Source organism: Solanum dulcamara, chromosome 10, assembly GCF_947179165.1.
Source record: "Solanum dulcamara chromosome 10, daSolDulc1.2, whole genome shotgun sequence".
Lineage (NCBI taxonomy): Eukaryota > Viridiplantae > Streptophyta > Magnoliopsida > Solanales > Solanaceae > Solanum > Solanum dulcamara.
The window spans coordinates 68,671,984-68,690,232 of record NC_077246.1 but is presented as its reverse complement, the minus strand read 5'-3'; the positions used below and the strand labels follow the sequence as shown (position 1 = coordinate 68,690,232).

Below are 18,249 nucleotides of genomic sequence, written 5' to 3'. Positions count from 1 at the left end.
TTTGATAAAGTCTTACAAAATGCTCAGGCGTCCGACATTCATTTTTCCAGTGGCCTTTCATGCCATAACGATGACAGCTACTTCTTGAAGGGCCATTTTGAGAACTGATATTGTTCTCCCTTTTATGTTGACCACCACCTCGACGATTATTTAATCGTCTTCTGTCATTGCCACGTTCACGCACATTATTGTGGCCATAATTTTTATTTTATCTTCTTTCAGACTGACCATGTGTCTTTACCATATTTATCTCCGATAACGGAGCAGTTTCAGTGGGACGGACTTCATGATTTTTCATTAAAAGGGCATTATGTTATTCAGCCACCAGAAGACATGATATCAATTCAGAGTATTTTTTAAAATCCTTTTCACGATATTGCTGCTGTAATATTACATTAGAGGCATGAAAAGTAGTTAATGTCTTTTCTAACATGTCCTCATCATTTATAGTTTCCCCGCATAATTTTAATTGGGAAGTTATTCTAAATACAGCAGAATTATACTCAATTACGGTTTTAAAATCATGAAACTATAAATGCATCCACTCATAACGAGCCCTTGGCAATACCGTTGCCCTGAGGTGGTCATACCTCCTTTTTAAGTCTTTCCACAATTCAAGTGGATCTTTCACTGTCAAGTATTCCATTTTTAGGCTGTCATCTAGATGATGACGAAGGAAAATCATAGCCTGTGCTTTATCCTGACTTGATGCTATATTTCCTTCAATTATAGCATCACCAAGACCCTTAGCGGTAAGGTGAATTTCAGCATCAAGTACCCATGACAAATAATTTTTACCAGAAATATCAAGTGCCACAAATTCCAATTTTGACAAGTTTGACATGATGAAAATTAATTTAAAAGTAACAAAGATAACTTAAAAATTAAATTTCTTTAGTAGATATACCTGATATAGAAGTTAATTTTCTGAAAAATTAGAGTTTCGTGCTGATAACGTGTTATAAATTAACTAACTTGACAATTTTATAAAGGAAGAAGAGCAAGAGAATACACATATATATATATATATAAGTATTAATATAGAGAGAGTAGTAATATAGAGAGAGTAATAGTAATTCTCTTTTTTGTGTGTTTTTATATTGAAGTTTAAGGCTATATTTATAGTCATATTTACAAGTGAAGAAAAATATTAATTAACAATTTACCCACTTAAAAAGTAAATGGACCATCCATCATTATAAAGTGGACAACCATTTTATTGGTTGATAATAACATTTAATTATATTAATTTGTCATAATAATAGAGTGGCAAGAGGATTTGACCTAAAAAAAAAAGGCGTGCAGTTTGCTATGCGCAGACAATAAAGAAGACCTAATTGAAGACGCTGTCACTCCCTCTACCGTCTCATGGTCAAAACCATAATCACCGTCGCCTCTTTCCTCCTGACAACGCCATTCTCCATTCTAGAATGACCAAGCATAGACTTGGACTGCACACTCGGCTGTGCTTCCATCTCTCAAGAACAAAGAGACCTTTAACACGGTGTTTTGTGATTTATTTGGGATGTTACTTCCATCTCTCAAGAACAAAGAGACCTTTAACAACTTGCCCTTTACCTTCGGAAGCAACATCCCTAATAAATCACAAGACACCGTGTTTTTCACTTGCAGAGAATTTAATAGTTCGTGGGTTGTTCGATTCAGCTCGGAAAGTGATTCGGAGAATCATCAAGCAATGCCCATCAGTCTCTGAAGCTATCTCTGCTGTTGAATTTTCCATTTCTCGTGGAGTTGAGCCTGACGCAGCTAACTATGGTTTTCTAATTCGGCAACTCGTGACATCTGGAGAAACCCACAAGACCGAGGTTGTTTATGTAGATTGCATTTTGAACAGAGGTATTGAACCGAACCATTTTCTATTAAATTCCATGGTGATTTGTTATTGTAAGTTGGGTAAACTGGAGGAAGCTAAGTTGCTTGTCGATAAACTTGTGGATATGAATTCGATGCCTTGCAGTAGCACGTGTAATGAGCTTATTAAGGGATTTTGTGGCCAAGGTAGAATCTTGGATGGATGTGATGTTTTTGTGAAAGCTATTAATGCTGATGTATTACGCGCTTTCAGTTGTTACAATAAGTTAGTTGATGGTTTGTGCTTCCGTGGGTACTTGGATGAAGCTCTCTGTGTGTTTGATGAAATGTGTGACAGAGGGGTACCGCCCACAGTTCATTTGTTTAAAACATTGGTTCTTTCGTTTTGTAAGAGAGGTAGAGTTGAGGAAGCGCAATTGTTGAGCATGGATATGGAGTCTTATGGTTTTGTTTTGGATAAAGTCATGTACACAGCTCTCATCAATGGCTATTCCAAGACCCAGAAAATGAAAACGGCTATGTTGGTATTTCTCAGAATGCTCAAGTTGGGTTGTGAACCTGATAAGTATACTTACAACACACTGATAAATGGGTTTACAAACACGAAATGTCACTCTTATACTGCTTTAATCTCTGCACTTTATAAAGAGAATCAGTCAGCAAAAGTAGATGACTTATACAGGAAGATGTTGTACACTGGATTGGTTCCTGACCATGTTCTGTTTTTTACCTTGATCAACAATCATCCAAAAGGGTCAGAGATTAGTTTAGCACGCACATTTTTGCTTGGCTATTGCCAAGAACGGTTGTGGTATTGACCTCTCTTACATCCCTAGACCTACCAGTCATAAAGTTACTTCAGATATCATGTTTGATATTGATTGTCTCTTGGGAGAAATTGTGGCAAGAAACTTACCTCTGGCTAGTGTTGCTTTCAATATATACATGATTGCTTTGTGTCTAGGAGGAGAACTTGATTCTGCTCAGCTTTGCATGGATAAGATGGCAACCCTTTCTCTTCAGCCTTCACTGTCAGCTTATAATTCCATGATCAAGTGCCTTTACCAAAAGGGACTACATGAGGATGCCAAGTTTCTTGTTGAAGTTATGCAAGATCAAGGTCAAGTTCCAAATCAAGCAACATTCTTGATTATGGTAAATGAATACTGTAAACAGGGTGACATACAATCAGCACTAGAAGTTCTGGACCAAATGGAAGAGAGTGGATTGAAACCTAGTGTTGCTATATATGACTCCGTCATTGGGTGTTTGGGTAGAAAAAAGAGAATAGACGAGGCCCTTGGAGTTTTCTGGAGAATGATAGAAGAGGGTTTCATGCCAAATACTGTTCTTCATACTTCACTTAGAAAACAATTCTTAAGGAAGAGAGAGTTTGAATTTGCATTTAAGTTGGTTGATTTGATGGAAAGAAGTGAGATTGAGCGAGATCTGGTAACTTATATTATTTTGGTCAGTGGCGTTTCTAGAAATATTAGGTCACTTGATGGGAAAGTGCTTGTTCCACAGAGAAGGTATGAAGAATCTAAGGAAATGTTGTTCCGTCTACTTCATCAGAGTGCTATGTTGCCTAAGGAAATTGGTTTGGAAATCTCAGTTAGCTCTCAAGAACAAATAAAATATCTTGCACTTTGATTGATAAACAAAGTGAAGAGAGTTATTTTATCACCCAAAGTGCAAGATATTTTATTTGTTCCTTGAGAGCTAACTGAGATTTCCAAACCAGAGCTAACTGAGATTTCCAAACCAATTTCCTTAGGCAACATAGCACTCTGATGAAGTAGACGGAACAACATTTCCTTAGATTCTTCATACGTTCTCTGTGGAACAAGCCCTTTCCCATCAAGTGACCTAATATTTCTTAGCCTTATCTGGTATCTTTTTATGCTTTTATTGAGCCGAGAGTCTCCAGAAAACAGTCGTCCTACCTTGGTAGGAGTAAGGTCTGCGTACACTCTACCCTCTCCAGACCCCTCGTTGTGTGATTTCACTGGGTTGTAATAATAGAGTGGCAAGAAATAGGCGAAATTCATCGGTGGCCCCCTAAAGTTGGCACCGATTTTCACTTAGACCCCTCAACTAGACTTTGTTCAAAAATGTCACGTGTCATCAAATTATTGGTCATTTTTTTAATTCAAAAGTCATTATAAAGTCATTATTCAAAAGTCATTATATATATATATATCACGTGTCTTTATTTAATTTATCATTTTTGCCACGTCAAGCGAGTATATCACACACACTTAGTATATTTTGGTGATTGTCAAAAAAGTGTCAAAATGACACATCGGAGTCTTACTTGAGGTGTTTAAAATGAGCAAAGTCTAGTTGATGTATCTAAGTGAAAGTTGATATCAACTTTAAGGTTATACCGATGGGTTTTGCCCAAGAAATATGTAAGTGACACATATGCACTCATTGAATTGACCTAAACATTTAGTATGGGAACCTTGTGCCAACTAGTGCCAACAATGTAATTGAGAATTATTAATGTTCCCTTATTTTAGGATAATATACCAATGGACAAATAATAAAGGGGGATTTTAATGCGAATATACCATATGTTAGTTGGAATTTCAATCATTTAATCAAATGCAAATGTTCTAAACATTTTAGGAGTTATTTGGTAGGATGTATTTTAATAGTATTGAAATATAGTGTATTAGTAATATTGATATTGATATTATTTATTTATATTATTATTATTATTATTTCTATTGATTGTTTGATTTGTTGCATTAAATCAGTAGAGTGAATTTGAATAAAAATAGTGCAGAATAGAATGTATATTATCCTATATTATTAATGTTATGATTTATTATGTATAAAAATAATGTTGAATATAATATATGAGTTATAAATAGGTTAAAAAGCTATTACATAAAAACTAAATAATACCAAAATTAATTCATATGTTATTTTCTTTAATACCTCACCAAACGATCATAATGTTTATGCCATGGTTTGTTGTTATGCCTCATAAGTTGGTAACCACCACATTCCAACTAATCAGTCAAATCCAAAATAATTATAATATTTCGTTTCTTGAGAATTAATCTAATTAACCTTTAAAATTAAGTTAGATTATATTAATTTAATATTTTAATTTAATAATTAGATATTAAAAAAATATACTGTAAGAACTATAAATTACAATTTTTCTCATATTAATATAATAAAAAATATATATTAAAATATTATCAAAAATCATATTATTTAACTTTAAAAAAATATGACAAATATTTTAAAACAAAAAAGTATTATACAAAAACTCAGAGCCTTTAGCCAACTCATAATTCTTTATGTTCAATCTTCTTATTCAATGTTACACTAAATGAACAAATATTTACTAATGTATAAATTTATATAAAAAAAAGATTTTTGAAATTTATGATTTGAAACAATCTTTAAATATTTGTGTAATTGTTAATTATTTTATTAAGATAAAAGTAGAATTTTAAAGTTAAATTATTATAAATTATAGTAAAATACAACTTTTTTTGAAACAGACTAAAAAAATGATGCCAAATTAAATAAAACGGAGGGAATAAGTAATTTTAGTACTAATATATAGTTCCAAACCCCTATAAATAAAATGAAAAAGGTTTAAAAATATCACCCATTTACCTTTTAATCTAAAAATATTTTTTTACTCATCTATTTGATCTAAAAATATCCTTTCATTCACATTTTCAAATCATTTCTTATAAGTTGTGTTATTTTTAACCCCTTTTCCGTAAATAAAACAAAAACAAACACAAAAATGAAAAGATAAATCCTCTTTCTTCCATTAGATCAGAACCATAAACTTCTCCGATGGCCGGCGATGACTCTCATTTGCAAAACGACGTCGTTTCAGTCCAATGTATCAACGACAGTCTCGGCGACGACGAGCTTCGGGCCGTACTGTCGAGGCTCGGAGACGACAAAGACAAGGAAGTTTTCGGGCTGGTATGTAAGCGGTGGCTTCGTATTCAAAGTACTGAAAGAAAGAAACTTTGTGCTCGGGCCGGGCCTCACATGCTCAGAAGAATCGCGGCCCGATTCACTCGCTTACATGAGCTTGATCTATCTCAATCGGTTTCTAGATCTTTCTATCCTGGTGTTACTGATTCTGATCTTTCAGTTATTGCTACAGCTTTCTCTTGTTTACGAATTCTCAATCTTCAGAACTGTAAAGGTCCGTTTTTTAAGTTTATTTTTTCAAAATTTTCTTATATTGGAGGAGTGGCCAAATGCACCAATGAGTAGTGATACTTAACATCTATTACTGATTTAAAATCTTGAATTCGTTTTTGTGTATAGTGGCGGAGCCAGGATTTTGGTTAAGAGTTTTCAAAATATGAAAAAGTCGTAAGGGGTTCAACATATATTATTTATACATAAAACATAATTTTAATCATGTATAACTAATGTAACTTTCCCCTGGGCCCTTACTAGCTCCGCCCCTCTGTGGGGGTGGTACTGGTGGGTATGGGGTAGTGGGCGTATTGTTCACAATTTGGACATAAAGGAAATTTTGAGGTTTTGACTAAAATCTTTTGTTTGAAATGCTAAAGGTTTTGATCCAATATGGCGAAGACTGGCCCTTTCTCTTTTCTATCTTTTAAATAATGGATTTTTATGATAAAAAGGGAGTAATGGGGTTTATGGAGGATTTTAGGGGAATTTATGGTTGGGTTTTTTTGAGGACAATTAATTGCAAATTTGTAAGATTTTGTATTTCTGTGTAAAGGTTATGTCTTTTTTGCTATGTGGTTTTGAAGTGGTAGCAAAAGGGAGGATAGTATAGTTATATCATGTATATTCCAATTTTCAAAGAAAATGTCACTTTTTTGCGAATCTTAAGGCTCAGATGCTTCATTGACTTAACTTGCTAGGTTTTATGGTCCAAATTTACAGGCATAACAGACAATGGATTGGCAGCAATTGGATCGAGTCTCTCTTCTTTACAGTCCTTAGATGTATCCTACTGCAGAAAGATCACTGACAAGGGGCTCTCAGCTGTTGCTGAGGGGTGTCGTGACTTGAGAACCTTGCATCTTACTGGCTGTAGATTTGTCTCAGATTCATTAATGAAAGCTCTCTCCAAGAATTGCCATAATGTAGAAGAGCTGGGTTTGCAAGGATGTATCAACATTACCAACTCAGGTCTCTCCATTTTGGTTGAAGGTTGTCAAAGGATAAAACATCTGGACATTAACAAATGCAGCAATATTGGTGATATTGGAATATCTAGCGTGTCCAAAGCTTGTTCATTGACACTTAGGACATTGAAGTTGTTGGATTGCTACAAAGTTGGTGATGATTCCATCTTATCCTTAGCCAACTGCTGCAAAAATCTTGAGACACTTGTTATTGGGGGTTGCCGTAACATATCAGATGAGTCCATGAAGTCACTGGCAGCTTCTTGTAGTAATAGTTTGAGGAAACTGAGGATGGATTGGTGCTTGAATATTACAGACTCTTCATTGGACTGCATCATTTCCAAATGCAGAGAGCTTGAGGTTCTTGACATTGGTTGCTGTGAGGAGGTAACTGATGCTGCATTTCAACAATTAGGAAGTGAAAACCTTATGTTGGGGATGAAGATTTTGAAGGTCAGTAACTGTCCAAAGATCACTGTTGAAGGAATTAAGAAGCTTATGAAGTCATGTGATTATCTTGAATACCTAGACGTACGGTCTTGTCCCCTTATCACTAAAGCAGGGTGTGAGGAGGCTGGAATTCAGTTTCCTGAATCCTGCAAAATAAACTTCACTGGAAGCTTAGCAGAGCCAGATGTATTACTTTGAGCAGTACTTGATTTAGCAATGCCTTTGAAGGCCTGATGGGTATCATACAGTGAAATTATCACATCTCTGCCTCAGACCTAAAATATGACTTCGGAAGCTCCTGATGTCAGTCCCTTGTTCCCACTAATTTGCCTTTTGTTAAGCATCAAGTTTTTGTTGTAGATTATTTTGCTGTAGGTGTTTTCAGATTGTGAATGAAATGAGTCTGTTGTTACTAGCTTGAATGTGAACTTATACCAATAATGATGGTTTGATTGATTACATTTCTCGTACGACCTGTCCAATTATTCTGTTGGAATAGTTTCAATCGTTGGAGTAAGACATCTGTATAAGCTGGATGTCATAACCAAGTCTGATAAACAATTCCTTCTCTTATCCTTCCATGTCTTACTGTTAACAACTGCCTGCATTTATATTTGCTAGTTCAGGTTGTGTGTGTGACACGGTGCTTATCCACTGTTGGATTGTGTTAGCTGTAACTGCATATAGTTTGGATTTTACAAGAGCCATATTTTAACTAATTGGACAAAGAAGTTGATCAGACTGCAAGATAGGAATCAGTGTTCTGATTGTAAAATGGATTTAATTTTTATCTAGTGATGGTATAGCTTCTTTTTTTTTTTTTTTTTTAGTGTAATTTAGAGCCCGTTTGGATTGACTTTAAGTTGGTCAAAACTAACTTAAAGCCCCTTTTCAGCTTTTGGACGTGTTTGCCTAATGCTAACTTTAAGACAGAAAGTTCTTAAAGTCAGTCAAAAATGAAAAGTTAGGATTCCTAACTTTTTTTTTGTTAAGTGCTTAAAGTCATTTTCTTTGACCATGGAAATTACTTTTATATCCCTTATATTTTAACTAAATTCCCAAACTACCATTTTTATTCTTTTAATCCAAAAATTCGCATAATTTTCCTCATTTAAGCACTTTTATCCAAACACTCAACTGCTTATTTATAAAAATAACTTTCAGCACTTTAAACTTCTAAAAGCACTTCATACATAAAAGTTACTTTTTTTAAGCTCATCCAAACGGGCTCTTAGCATGTTGTAGTAGGTAAGTTGCCTTTACATTGACAATGTATATTAACCTATTGTAAAGGTAACTTGCCTTGTTTTTTAGGTTACTAAATCCATATTTTTTTCACAGTTGTAACTTGTACACTATGCATAGAAGTTTTAAATATCTTGGGTCCGTACTCCAGGGTAGCGGGAATATTGACGATGATGTCATATATCTCATTGGGGTGGCATGGATGAAATGGAGACTTGCCTCTGGAGTTCTGTGTGACAAGAAGGTGCCACCTAAACTTAAAGGTAAGTTTTACAGAGTGGTGGTTAGATCGGCTTTGCTGTATGGAGTGGAGTGCTGGCCTATCAAGAAATCTCATGTTTAGAAAATACATGTTGCGGAGAGGAGGATGTTGAGATGGATGTCTGGGCACACTAAGAGCGAAAAAATCAGGAATGAGGTTATCCGGAAAAAGTTAGGAGTGGCCTCTGGGGCGGACAAGATGAGGGAAGCGAGACTCAGATGGTTTGGGCATGTGCAAAGGAGGTGTGTTGATGCGCCAGTGAAGAGATGTGAGAGGCTGGTTCTATAGGATACCCGGAGAGGTAGAGGTAGACCAAAGAAGTATTGGAGAGAGGTGATTAGACAGGACATGGTGTAGCTTCATATTATTGAGGACATGACTCTAGATAAGGAGTGTAGGTCGTGTATTAGGGTAGAAGGCTAGTAGGAGTGGAGTATTGTCTTGGAGTGCGTAAGTTAAGGCTCGTTGGTGTCTATCATAGTACTAGTCATACCCTTGTAGTTCTTGCCATATGTTGTGTATTGTGTTTAGATTATCTCATATTTCGCCATTATTATTGCTTCTTTCTTGTAGACTTTACACTGCTTTCCTTATTCTCGACTATGTTTTTCACTGTTTTCTTCTTTATTTACGTGGGTTTGATGCACTTGAGCCGATGGTCTTTCAGAAACAACCTCTTTGCCTCCTCGAAGTAGTGGTAAGGTCTACGTACACTCTACCCTCCCCAAACCCCACTTAGTGGGATTATACTAGGCATGTTGTTGTATAGAAGTTAAACACTTGGAAAAATTTATATTCTGAAACCACAAGCTGGAGATCGGCTTATCTGTTTCCTAATTGCCCTAGACTAACAGATGAGGAAAAAGAGATGTTACAAGGGAGTTTTGAGGAGAGTGAAGTTTTGAGATGTCTAAAACTGTGTGCAACAGACAAAGCACCTGCCCCAGATGGCTTCACAATGGTTTTCTTCTTAAAATTTTGGGAGATACTAAAGCAAGACATCATGTGGCCTTTCAAAATTTCCATGAACACGAAATGTTTGAAAGAAGTTTTAATGCCACTTTCATAACTCTCATTCCAAAGCAAAAAGGAGCCAAAGCGTTGAGGGATTTTAGACCGATTAGCTTGATAGGCAGTATATACAAGTTATTTGCCAAAGTACTGACAGAAAGGTTGAAAGTTGTGGTAGCCAAGTTGATTGATCCACAACAAATGGCCTTAATCAAAGGTAGACGAATCATGGATGCTGTGCTAGTAGCTAATGAAGTTGTTGACTCCAGACTTTAGCAAAAAGAACTTGGAATCTTGTGTAAGCTAGACATGGAGAAGGCATATGACCATGTTAACTATTAGTACCTATTGGATTCTATGAGAAGAATGGGTTTTGGTCAAAAGTGGATACAATGGGTCAAATATTGCATCTTAACTGTGAGATTTCCAGTGCTTATCAATGGCTTACCAGCAAGGTTTTTCCGTGCACAAAGGGGTTTAAGACAAGGAGATCCTTTGTCAGCCTTTCTCTTCTTAATAGCTATGAAGGGTCTTAATAGCATGATCAAAACAACAAACATGAATGGGTGGCTCAGAGGATTTGATGTGGCCAGAATTGGAGAAAAGAATCTGGAGATAACTCACTTGCAATATGCTGATGATACTCTCATACTATGTGATGCTGAAGAGGATCAACTTAGGATCCCAAGGGTGATTTGGTGCTTTTTGAAGGGATTTCTGGGTTGCACATTAATTTGAGGAAAAGTTTCCTATATCCTATTAATGAGGTGCAAACCATGGAGATTTTGAATGCAGTCCTAGGTGGGGAATTGGGGAATCTACCCACCATCTATCTAGGGATGCCACTAGGAGCAAAAGCACAATCAACTGAAACATGGAATATTGTAATTGAAAGGTGTGAAAAGAAATTGGCAAGATGGAAGACTTAGTATCTCTCTAGGGGAGGCAGACTAACTCTCATCAACTAGGTCTTTGATTCACTCCCAACCTATATGATGTCTGTTTTCCCCATTCCAGCAGGGGTTATTAAGAGATTGGACAAGGTGAGGAGGAAGTTTTTCTAGCAAGGAAACAATGAAAGGAAGGGTTATAATCTGGTCAAATGGGAAGAAGTGATAACTGGGAAAAGACAAGGGGGATTAGGTATCAAGAACTTGAAATTCCAAGGCAAGGCCCTTAGAATGAAGTGGTTATGGAAGTATAGCAATGAGAACCAGACTCTAGGGAGGAATGTTATTAATGTTAAGTACGATGAGGAAGACCACTGGATGACCAAAGAAATAATGACACCTTATGGAGTTAACAGTGTTTAGGGAAGCGTGAAGCAGAAAAAAGCGACAAGGCCTTGCTTCACGCTTAAAGCGTGAAGCAAAGCGCTCGCTTCATTGAAGTGAAGCGTGAGTTAAAAGAAAAAAAACCATAATTAATAAAGACAATATATATAAGAAAAAATTCAAATTAAAAACTCAAGATGCGTGAAAACCCTAGAGGAGAAGCAGACCAGTAGTCAAACTAAACTAGGTCTCTTGAAATAAAAAGTCGCGGCTCTTTTTTTCCCCTTTAATCGACCTTTAAGACTTAAAAAAAATTAAGTGTCGCTTCCAGTGCTTCGCGCATCGTCACGCTTCAGCCTTAGAAGCGACCGCTTCTCTTCACCTCCATCTCTTCTAGTCTGCGAAGCATGACTGGCTCGCATCGCTTAAGCGATGAAGCGTTTGCTTTCCTGAACACTGGAGTTAGTTTATGGAGGTCTATCAGAACACTATGGAGTGAATTCAAAACCAACATTATGATTAAAGTGGTAAACGGAGCTAAAACTGATTTTTGGAAAGATGAATGACATGAGGCAGGAAGATTGGAAAATCTGTTCCCAGATATTTATACATTAGTTTCTCATCAACAAAAGACTAATTTAGAATTCTGGATACCCCATGGATGGAGCTTCAACTTTAGAAGGCATTTAAATGATGGGGAGATGTTGCAAATTTCTTCCGTACCATCGAACAGTTTAATGGACTGGAGGTAGGTCAAGATACCTTACGGTGGAAAGGTAATACGAAGGGTCAGTTCAAAGTAAGTAGTGCTTACAGGTGGATGAATCAAACACCACAGTGCATAAACAACTGGCCATGGAGAGGCATCTGAAAGAACAAAATTCCACACAAAGTAGCCTGCTTTATCTGGTTGCTAGCCAAGGAAGCAACTCTCACCCAAGATAATCTGATGAGGAGAGGATACCACTTTGTTCTAGGTGTTTTTTTTTGTGGGGAAAATGCTGTGAGACAGTTGACCATCTATTTCTTCATGCAAAGTCACTGTACAGCTATGGAGGATTTTGTTAAATCTCAGAGGCATCTCATGGACTATGCCTGGAAAGATTACTGAAGCAATCCAGAGCTGGGAGGAAGCTGGTGTGCAGGCAAAAAGTAGAGATAAATGGAGAATTGTCCCTGCTTGTGTCTGGTGGACAATTTGGAAGGAAAGGATGCTAGATGTTTTGGTAGCATAGAGAATAGTTTGCAAAAGATTAAGCTTAACTGCCTTTTGTTACTATGTTTTTGGTGTAATCAAATATATTCAAATGACACTATCTCCATAATTGATGTTCTAGATTCAATTTTGGTAGGATTTCGCAGGATTTTGAAGTAAATTTTGTTAATATGGTTTTCAGTACAACCTATGTACTGTTTGTGAGAAATATATGAAGTTACTAGTTCCCAAAAAAAATTGCTGGTGCATCATCTTCTGGATGATGATACCAGTTCACTATTCATGAATGGGCAGCATTCCAGTGTGAGAATGGCTACAACCTTAAAGGAAATTTGTTGCTCCAAATGTGTGAATTGTAATTTTTTTCTTATCTCAAGGTGTGAGGAAACTAAGACCAGAAAAATGATGATGATCACTTAGATTCTTAAATTGATATAGTGTGGTTCCGGCTTCAGCATATTGAATTACAACATTGAAATACAGGAAATATCCCTCAAAATGGTTTCATATTTTCAACTGCAGATTTTATATCTTATTTTATTTTATCCAAAAGATAAATAATTTCCTTGATCTGGCCAATATTTGCACTAACCTTGAGGCTACAGTGGCTGATAGGTGGTCCTCTCAGGGATGGAACTTCTTCTTCAGGAGGAATCTTAATGACTGGGAAGTAGGCAGGTTTGTGGAGCTATTGCAGATGATTGATGGTTTCAAAGGCACCACTGTAGAGGATGACACTTTTAAATGGAAACACGATAAGGATGGCAAGTTCTCTGTAAGTAGAATTTATGGGAAAGAGGTATCCAGGATGCCTGAGAACAAAACAGGACCTTGGAAGCATGTATGGGAAAGTATGGCTGCTACTAAAGTTAAGTGCTTTGCTTGGTTTGTAATCAGGAAAGCTTGCCTCACTCATGAGATCCTACAGAAAAAGGGATTGCCAATTGTGTCCAGATGCATGTTATGCAGTGAGGCTAGAGAGACAAATAACCATCTGTTTCTCCATTGTAAAGTCACATCTCAGCTTTGGACTATGTTCCTCAGTTTAACAGAGACCAAATGGTCAATGCCAGAGCACACAACAGACTTGTTAAGTTGTTGGATTAGGAGAGGGGGAAGCAAGACACAAAAGAAGTGGTGGAGAATAATCCCACACTGTATCTGGTGGACTATCTGGAGGGAAAGGAATGGAAGAAGCTTTGAAGATAGATTCAACAACATTCAGAAAATCAAAGGGAGCTGCATTGCAACTTTCTGCTTTTGGTGTAAAGAACATTGTATAGAAAATGCTGAACAGTTAGTAGATCTTTTAGGATTATTGTAATTAATCTCTTGTTTTAGCCTGTTGCTACCTTTTTGGAGGTCTCCAGCATATATCTTAATGCTGAGGAATACAACATTACCAGTTTTAAAAAAAATTAAAAATTGAAGAAACTATATATCATACTAAAAAAAACTTTAAGGCAGCACAGCTTGTGAATGCCGTATTAAATTTGCATATAAACAATCTAAAATGCCAATCCTATAACTAGTATCTGGTTCTTGTTGTCATATCTATAACTTGGGTCATAATAAAGTATACTCTAAGGACAAGTAGAAAGCTAAATGAATCTATAAGAAAAACCAATCTATTTGCATAAGTTTTGCAATAAGTCTATACATTTGCATCTCTTACTATCTCAAAAAAAGATAAATAAGTCTATACATAAGTTACCAGTTTCAAAAAAATAAAAAATTAAAGTCTGTACATTCACATTTACTCATAAGGCACGAAGCTTAAACCTAAAGCCTCCTTTGAGCAAAATGGATCTTGTTACAAGTTTCAACAGATCTCTCAATTCGTTTTTACATGAGCGTTTTACATTGATGAACGAGCTCATTGGAAAACAAAATGAAAAAAAGGAAAAAAAGTCATCTTCATAACTTGCTTGAGCTTGAGATTGCCTGCTGCAGATATCTCAGAGTCTTTTGATAATTGAGGAATCCCATAAACCAGAACTCAAAATCATCCTGTGTAACTAACTGTATATACTTCTGTGATGGCTTTTTCATATTTTCACTCTCTTTCACTTTCATTATCTTACTTATCGGGATCGATACCTGCCATTGTGTACCGGCCTATTAGATTATGCTTTACGTGGCTAGAAATTAAGAGTTGAAAGAAAAAAGGAGCAGAGTGGTACCTTATAGTAGATTCTAAGCAACTTTCCAGTTGGAGATAAGAGCTTTATTGATCTCTCACTGCAGAAAGCAACCTTAGCAGTAGAGATGAAGAGGAGGCCTGCCATTGGACCAGCTGTTGTATACAAATAGCATTGAGAAACCTTCATTAGCTTTTCATCGTCTCTAACACTAAACTTCTGCTTGAATATTTTCTCCAACCCTCCTACTTGAAGAATTTTTGCTCCAAGGCTCAATTTTCCCTTTAAAGTTTCTGTTAATTTTGGGCTTAGGCTCACTGCACAATTAGTGGACGTTAAAGTCAATGCTTTCTATCATGTATACATGTGCTTCTTGCATGAATTTTGTACTTCATGACTCACTTCTCTGTGTTCTTTAGATTTACACTACTGTTTGGCCAGGACATCACTTGCAAATACTGAAGGTGAAGTTTGTCCATCAGTATTTGAACATTTTAGCATTTGAAAGACAGGTGTAATATTGAATTTACTTGTCTGAGTAGCATTTTCGAGTGAGATAATTGTTTTCGCTTACAAACTTTTTTTTTCCCAAACAGAACTCATGTCCGGACACAATTTCAATTCCCAAATACTCCTTTTCAACTTCAAATACTTATTTTTCAACTCAAACAAAATATTATCTTAGTAATAGTTTCAATAATTATTTTGAAGTCTTTTATGGAGAATTTAAGTGCTTACCATGCTCACGGATGCTTTGTACAAGACAATCTATCCTTGCTCCCAATTTGTTCATCTTACCAATGACATATTTTCCTGCATATTCAAGGATATTTTTATTTTTATGATCTCTACATTCAAGGGTCAGATCAAGTTTATTCTTTATGAAGAGACCAGGGAAATACTCACTTTGTTTTATTTGAGTTAAGTTCGTTGAAGTTGCATATGAAACGATGTGGTCTTCACAAGCAGATAGGGCAAGTAGTCTTTTTGGCTGCCTTTCAAGTGAGCATACTGCTGAACTCATGGGAATACCCACCAAATTTCCATGGAGCAAGTTCTTCATTGTGATTCTGATTTTGAGGTGGAATATTGCTGTATTGTGAAGGTATGTGAGAAATATTTTAAGTTTGGTTTATGTTTTAAGAACATTCCTTGTAGCATTATATATAGGTGTTTGCAGAGGAGTTGATTAAACTCTTAACTGATTGTTACATGAGTCAGCTATGGGTCATCAGAAATAACCAAAAAAGGTCATGCATATGCTGTTTTAGAATTTTCTTTTGTATCAAGAAGAAAAAGGTTGGCAGGAAGATGGGAGTGTTTTTAATAATCTTTTTGTTGATTGAAATTTGAAATATTCTAAAATCAAAATGCAGTGCATGTTCTTTATTTTCTAAATTCTTTTGATGCCTTTTTCTCTTGCTTGAAAGGTATTGTAAATGTCTTCTTTTAGCTGTCTGGTCAATTACAGCAAACTAATCTCATGCTGACTCATTTTGTTGTCAAGATTTGTGTGCACATGTGGTGTTTTTTAACTTTTGAGTTGACAGATTTGCTTTATGATGCTTCCTGCTTTTATAAGTGGAGCCAAAGTAAGAGAAACTTTCACATATTGAAGTCATCTTGTCAGAACTAGTAAAGTATCTTAATTAGGCTTAATCGACTTTACTTATTTCCCATGAAAATTAACTGATTATTTTGTAGGTAATTATTTATGATAAAGCATTTGTTTCAACTAAAAATAATAGTTTTTAATCTCTAGAGGGACATTGTTGAGAATCACATTGTACTATTATGCTAGCCGTCATATGCTTTCGAATTTATTTCAAGTTAGTTTTACCAGTCTCGTATGGTTAAACTTGACAAAATGAAAAAATCGAATTTATGACATTACTGCACAGTAGTGATGATCCATAGCCACCACTTGCCTGTCCCCTTAGTAACATGAGTGGGTCATCCATGGAGTGCTGCTTAATTAATTAGGCAAGAGAAAATAGCCATTCAAAGATCTCAATCTGACATGTAGGATCTATAATTCATGTGCTTGTCTGGATTGTATGTATTGCCTTCTCTTATAAGGCAGTTATCTTATCTTGCTTTGTTTTTCTCCATCTCATCCTGAGGTGTATGGGCAGGATATGTAGGCATTCATGCTGATTCTATGTGGAACACAACATGCAGACATGATTTAGAACTTTTCGGTAAACTAACTTATCTTTTCCCTAGTTTGACCATCTTTTATCTTTGGACAACATTACTTTGAAAAATCTAAAGAAATAAAATATTTAATAATGAAGCACAAAAAGATAATTATATTTTCTGTTAATTTTTCATATGTATCTTTCAAACTACTTATCTAGTTATTAACAAATTATTTGTAATACTCTTTAATACTCCCTCTATTACATATTATATGTCATTGTTCTTATTAGTCCATTCCAAAAGAATGATACCTTTTATTTGGAAATAATTCATTTAAAAATTTTCAATTTATTCTTAATGTTGTGCTTTTATAGTCACAAAAATCTAATGGTTGGTTCAAGACCATAAGTCCAAAAGTTCTTTTCTTAAACTTCGCGTTGAGTCGAACTCCACCACGTAAATTGGCCCGAAGGGAATAATATATTTTAAGTTTTGTAATGTGTTTTCATTTGTTTTTCAATTATATTATCTAGCAAGCTAGTTGGCCAATTTTTGTCAGAAAATGAGTTTAGTTACGCAAAGCTTAAATACAATGAGCACCCGAGAGTGTTGTGTTGTGGTCAATGAAGTGGGTTGAGAACCATGAAGTCCGAGGTTCAAATTCCAATGGAGGCAAAAATACTAGCTGATTTTTTTCCATTTTTCCAAGCCATGTCAGATTGAGTTACCTAGCACTTGTGTTGGTAGGAGGTAATAGGTATTCCTGTGGAATTAGTCGAGGTGCGCAAGATGGTTCAGACACCATAGTTATAATAAAAGATAAAATAAAATGAAGTAAGCCTCTATTATATGCAAAATGAGAGGAGCGTTACTGTTATCGAATATCTCAAGAAAGGTAGTTATGACTAAATCAAGATATGAAAAGTGTTATTCCTTCTTTTGGATTATAGGGTTTAGGGGTATTGTACCCTATTATCGTGGTTTCAGCTTCTTCAAAGAGATGATAGATACAGAGCGGTTACCACTTGTTGGATCCTTCACCAACTAGGCTAGGCCATGACTTTAATGAGTGCATGAGTAGAGGCAGAGACAGAGTTGCCCATTGCCTTGTGTGGAAGGTTGACTCTGAACTATAGTCAAGGGGAGGAATCCCCTTATCTAAGGTTCTTTGGATGGCCCTCTAAACTCCCTTTCTTACGCAAGACAGAAAGTGTACTACCGAAGCCCTTTCAACTTGTCCTGTCTGAGTGGGGGTGTGAGATACACACTGGATTTTGATCACTTACCTAGGGTGCTTTGACATCTATGATCGAGAAGTATAGATTGATTGTATTTGGTTTTATTTTTGGGTTTGTATATCATAAATATATAGTTATATGAAGTATGAGAATGCTTTGCTATTACACAAGATATCAACAACAACAAATCCAGTGTAATCCCATAAGTGGGGTTTGGAGAGGGTAGAGTGTATGCATAGTTGCATGCCTTACCCCTTGTTTCCAATAGACAC

General features: G+C 35.9%; 3 protein-coding genes and 1 pseudogene across 5 annotated transcripts; 3 read left to right on the top strand and 1 right to left on the bottom strand.

Annotated features, from left to right (window-relative positions):
* Nucleotides 1–1,243: 1,243 nt before the first annotated feature.
* Nucleotides 1,244–4,505, top strand: LOC129871325 (pentatricopeptide repeat-containing protein At5g62370-like; annotated as a pseudogene).
* A 1,075-nt stretch (nt 4,506–5,580) lies between these two features.
* LOC129871673 (F-box/LRR-repeat protein 4) lies at nt 5,581–13,896 on the top strand. Of its 3 annotated transcripts, none has more exons than XR_008762290.1 (3): nt 5,581–6,031; nt 6,754–7,751; nt 13,062–13,896. XR_008762290.1 is itself a non-coding variant. In XM_055946632.1 (2 exons), the coding sequence occupies exons 1-2, from the start codon at nt 5,668–5,670 to the stop codon at nt 7,644–7,646; spliced, it is 1,257 nt and encodes a 418-aa protein (XP_055802607.1). In that variant the 5' UTR covers nt 5,581–5,667; the 3' UTR covers nt 7,647–7,909. The 3 variants fall into 3 exon arrangements, 1 of the variants encoding a protein (XP_055802607.1); XR_008762291.1 differs by lacking the exon at nt 13,062–13,896 and adding an exon at nt 8,845–13,055; XM_055946632.1 differs by lacking the exon at nt 13,062–13,896 and having other exon boundaries at nt 6,754–7,909.
* LOC129869915 (uncharacterized) lies at nt 10,333–13,780 on the top strand. Its single transcript, XM_055944482.1, has 3 exons — nt 10,333–10,656; nt 12,290–12,466; nt 13,010–13,780. The coding sequence occupies exons 1-3, from the start codon at nt 10,333–10,335 to the stop codon at nt 13,778–13,780; spliced, it is 1,272 nt and encodes a 423-aa protein (XP_055800457.1).
* Nucleotides 13,897–14,062: 166 nt separating the features above from the next.
* On the bottom strand, nt 14,063–16,208 carry LOC129871675 (putative GEM-like protein 8). The gene is made up of 4 exons (XM_055946634.1): nt 15,504–16,208; nt 15,336–15,410; nt 14,640–14,914; nt 14,063–14,556 (listed from the first exon to the last, which is right to left on the bottom strand). The coding sequence occupies exons 1-4, from the start codon at nt 15,658–15,660 to the stop codon at nt 14,374–14,376; spliced, it is 690 nt and encodes a 229-aa protein (XP_055802609.1). The 5' UTR covers nt 15,661–16,208; the 3' UTR covers nt 14,063–14,373.
* Nucleotides 16,209–18,249: the final 2,041 nt, after the last annotated feature.

Bases quoted from the DNA above. Each gene is read 5' to 3' on its own strand.
- LOC129871673 (XM_055946632.1), top strand. From the start codon at position 5,668: ATGGCCGGCGATGACTCTCATTTGCAAAACGACGTCGTTTCAGTCCAA. The intron at 6,032-6,753 runs GTCCGTTTTTTA...CCAAATTTACAG, and splicing joins CAATCTTCAGAACTGTAAAG to GCATAACAGACAATGGATTG.
- LOC129869915 (XM_055944482.1), top strand. From the start codon at position 10,333: ATGGGTTTTGGTCAAAAGTGGATACAATGGGTCAAATATTGCATCTTA. The intron at 10,657-12,289 runs GTGATTTGGTGC...GTCACTGTACAG, and splicing joins ATCAACTTAGGATCCCAAGG to CTATGGAGGATTTTGTTAAA. The intron at 12,467-13,009 runs GTAGCATAGAGA...TTTATCCAAAAG, and splicing joins AAAGGATGCTAGATGTTTTG to ATAAATAATTTCCTTGATCT.
- LOC129871675 (XM_055946634.1), bottom strand. From the start codon at position 15,660: ATGAAGAACTTGCTCCATGGAAATTTGGTGGGTATTCCCATGAGTTCA. The intron at 15,411-15,503 runs GTGAGTATTTCC...TTGAATATGCAG, and splicing joins CTTAACTCAAATAAAACAAA to GAAAATATGTCATTGGTAAG. The intron at 14,915-15,335 runs GTAAGCACTTAA...CTAATTGTGCAG, and splicing joins ACAAAGCATCCGTGAGCATG to TGAGCCTAAGCCCAAAATTA.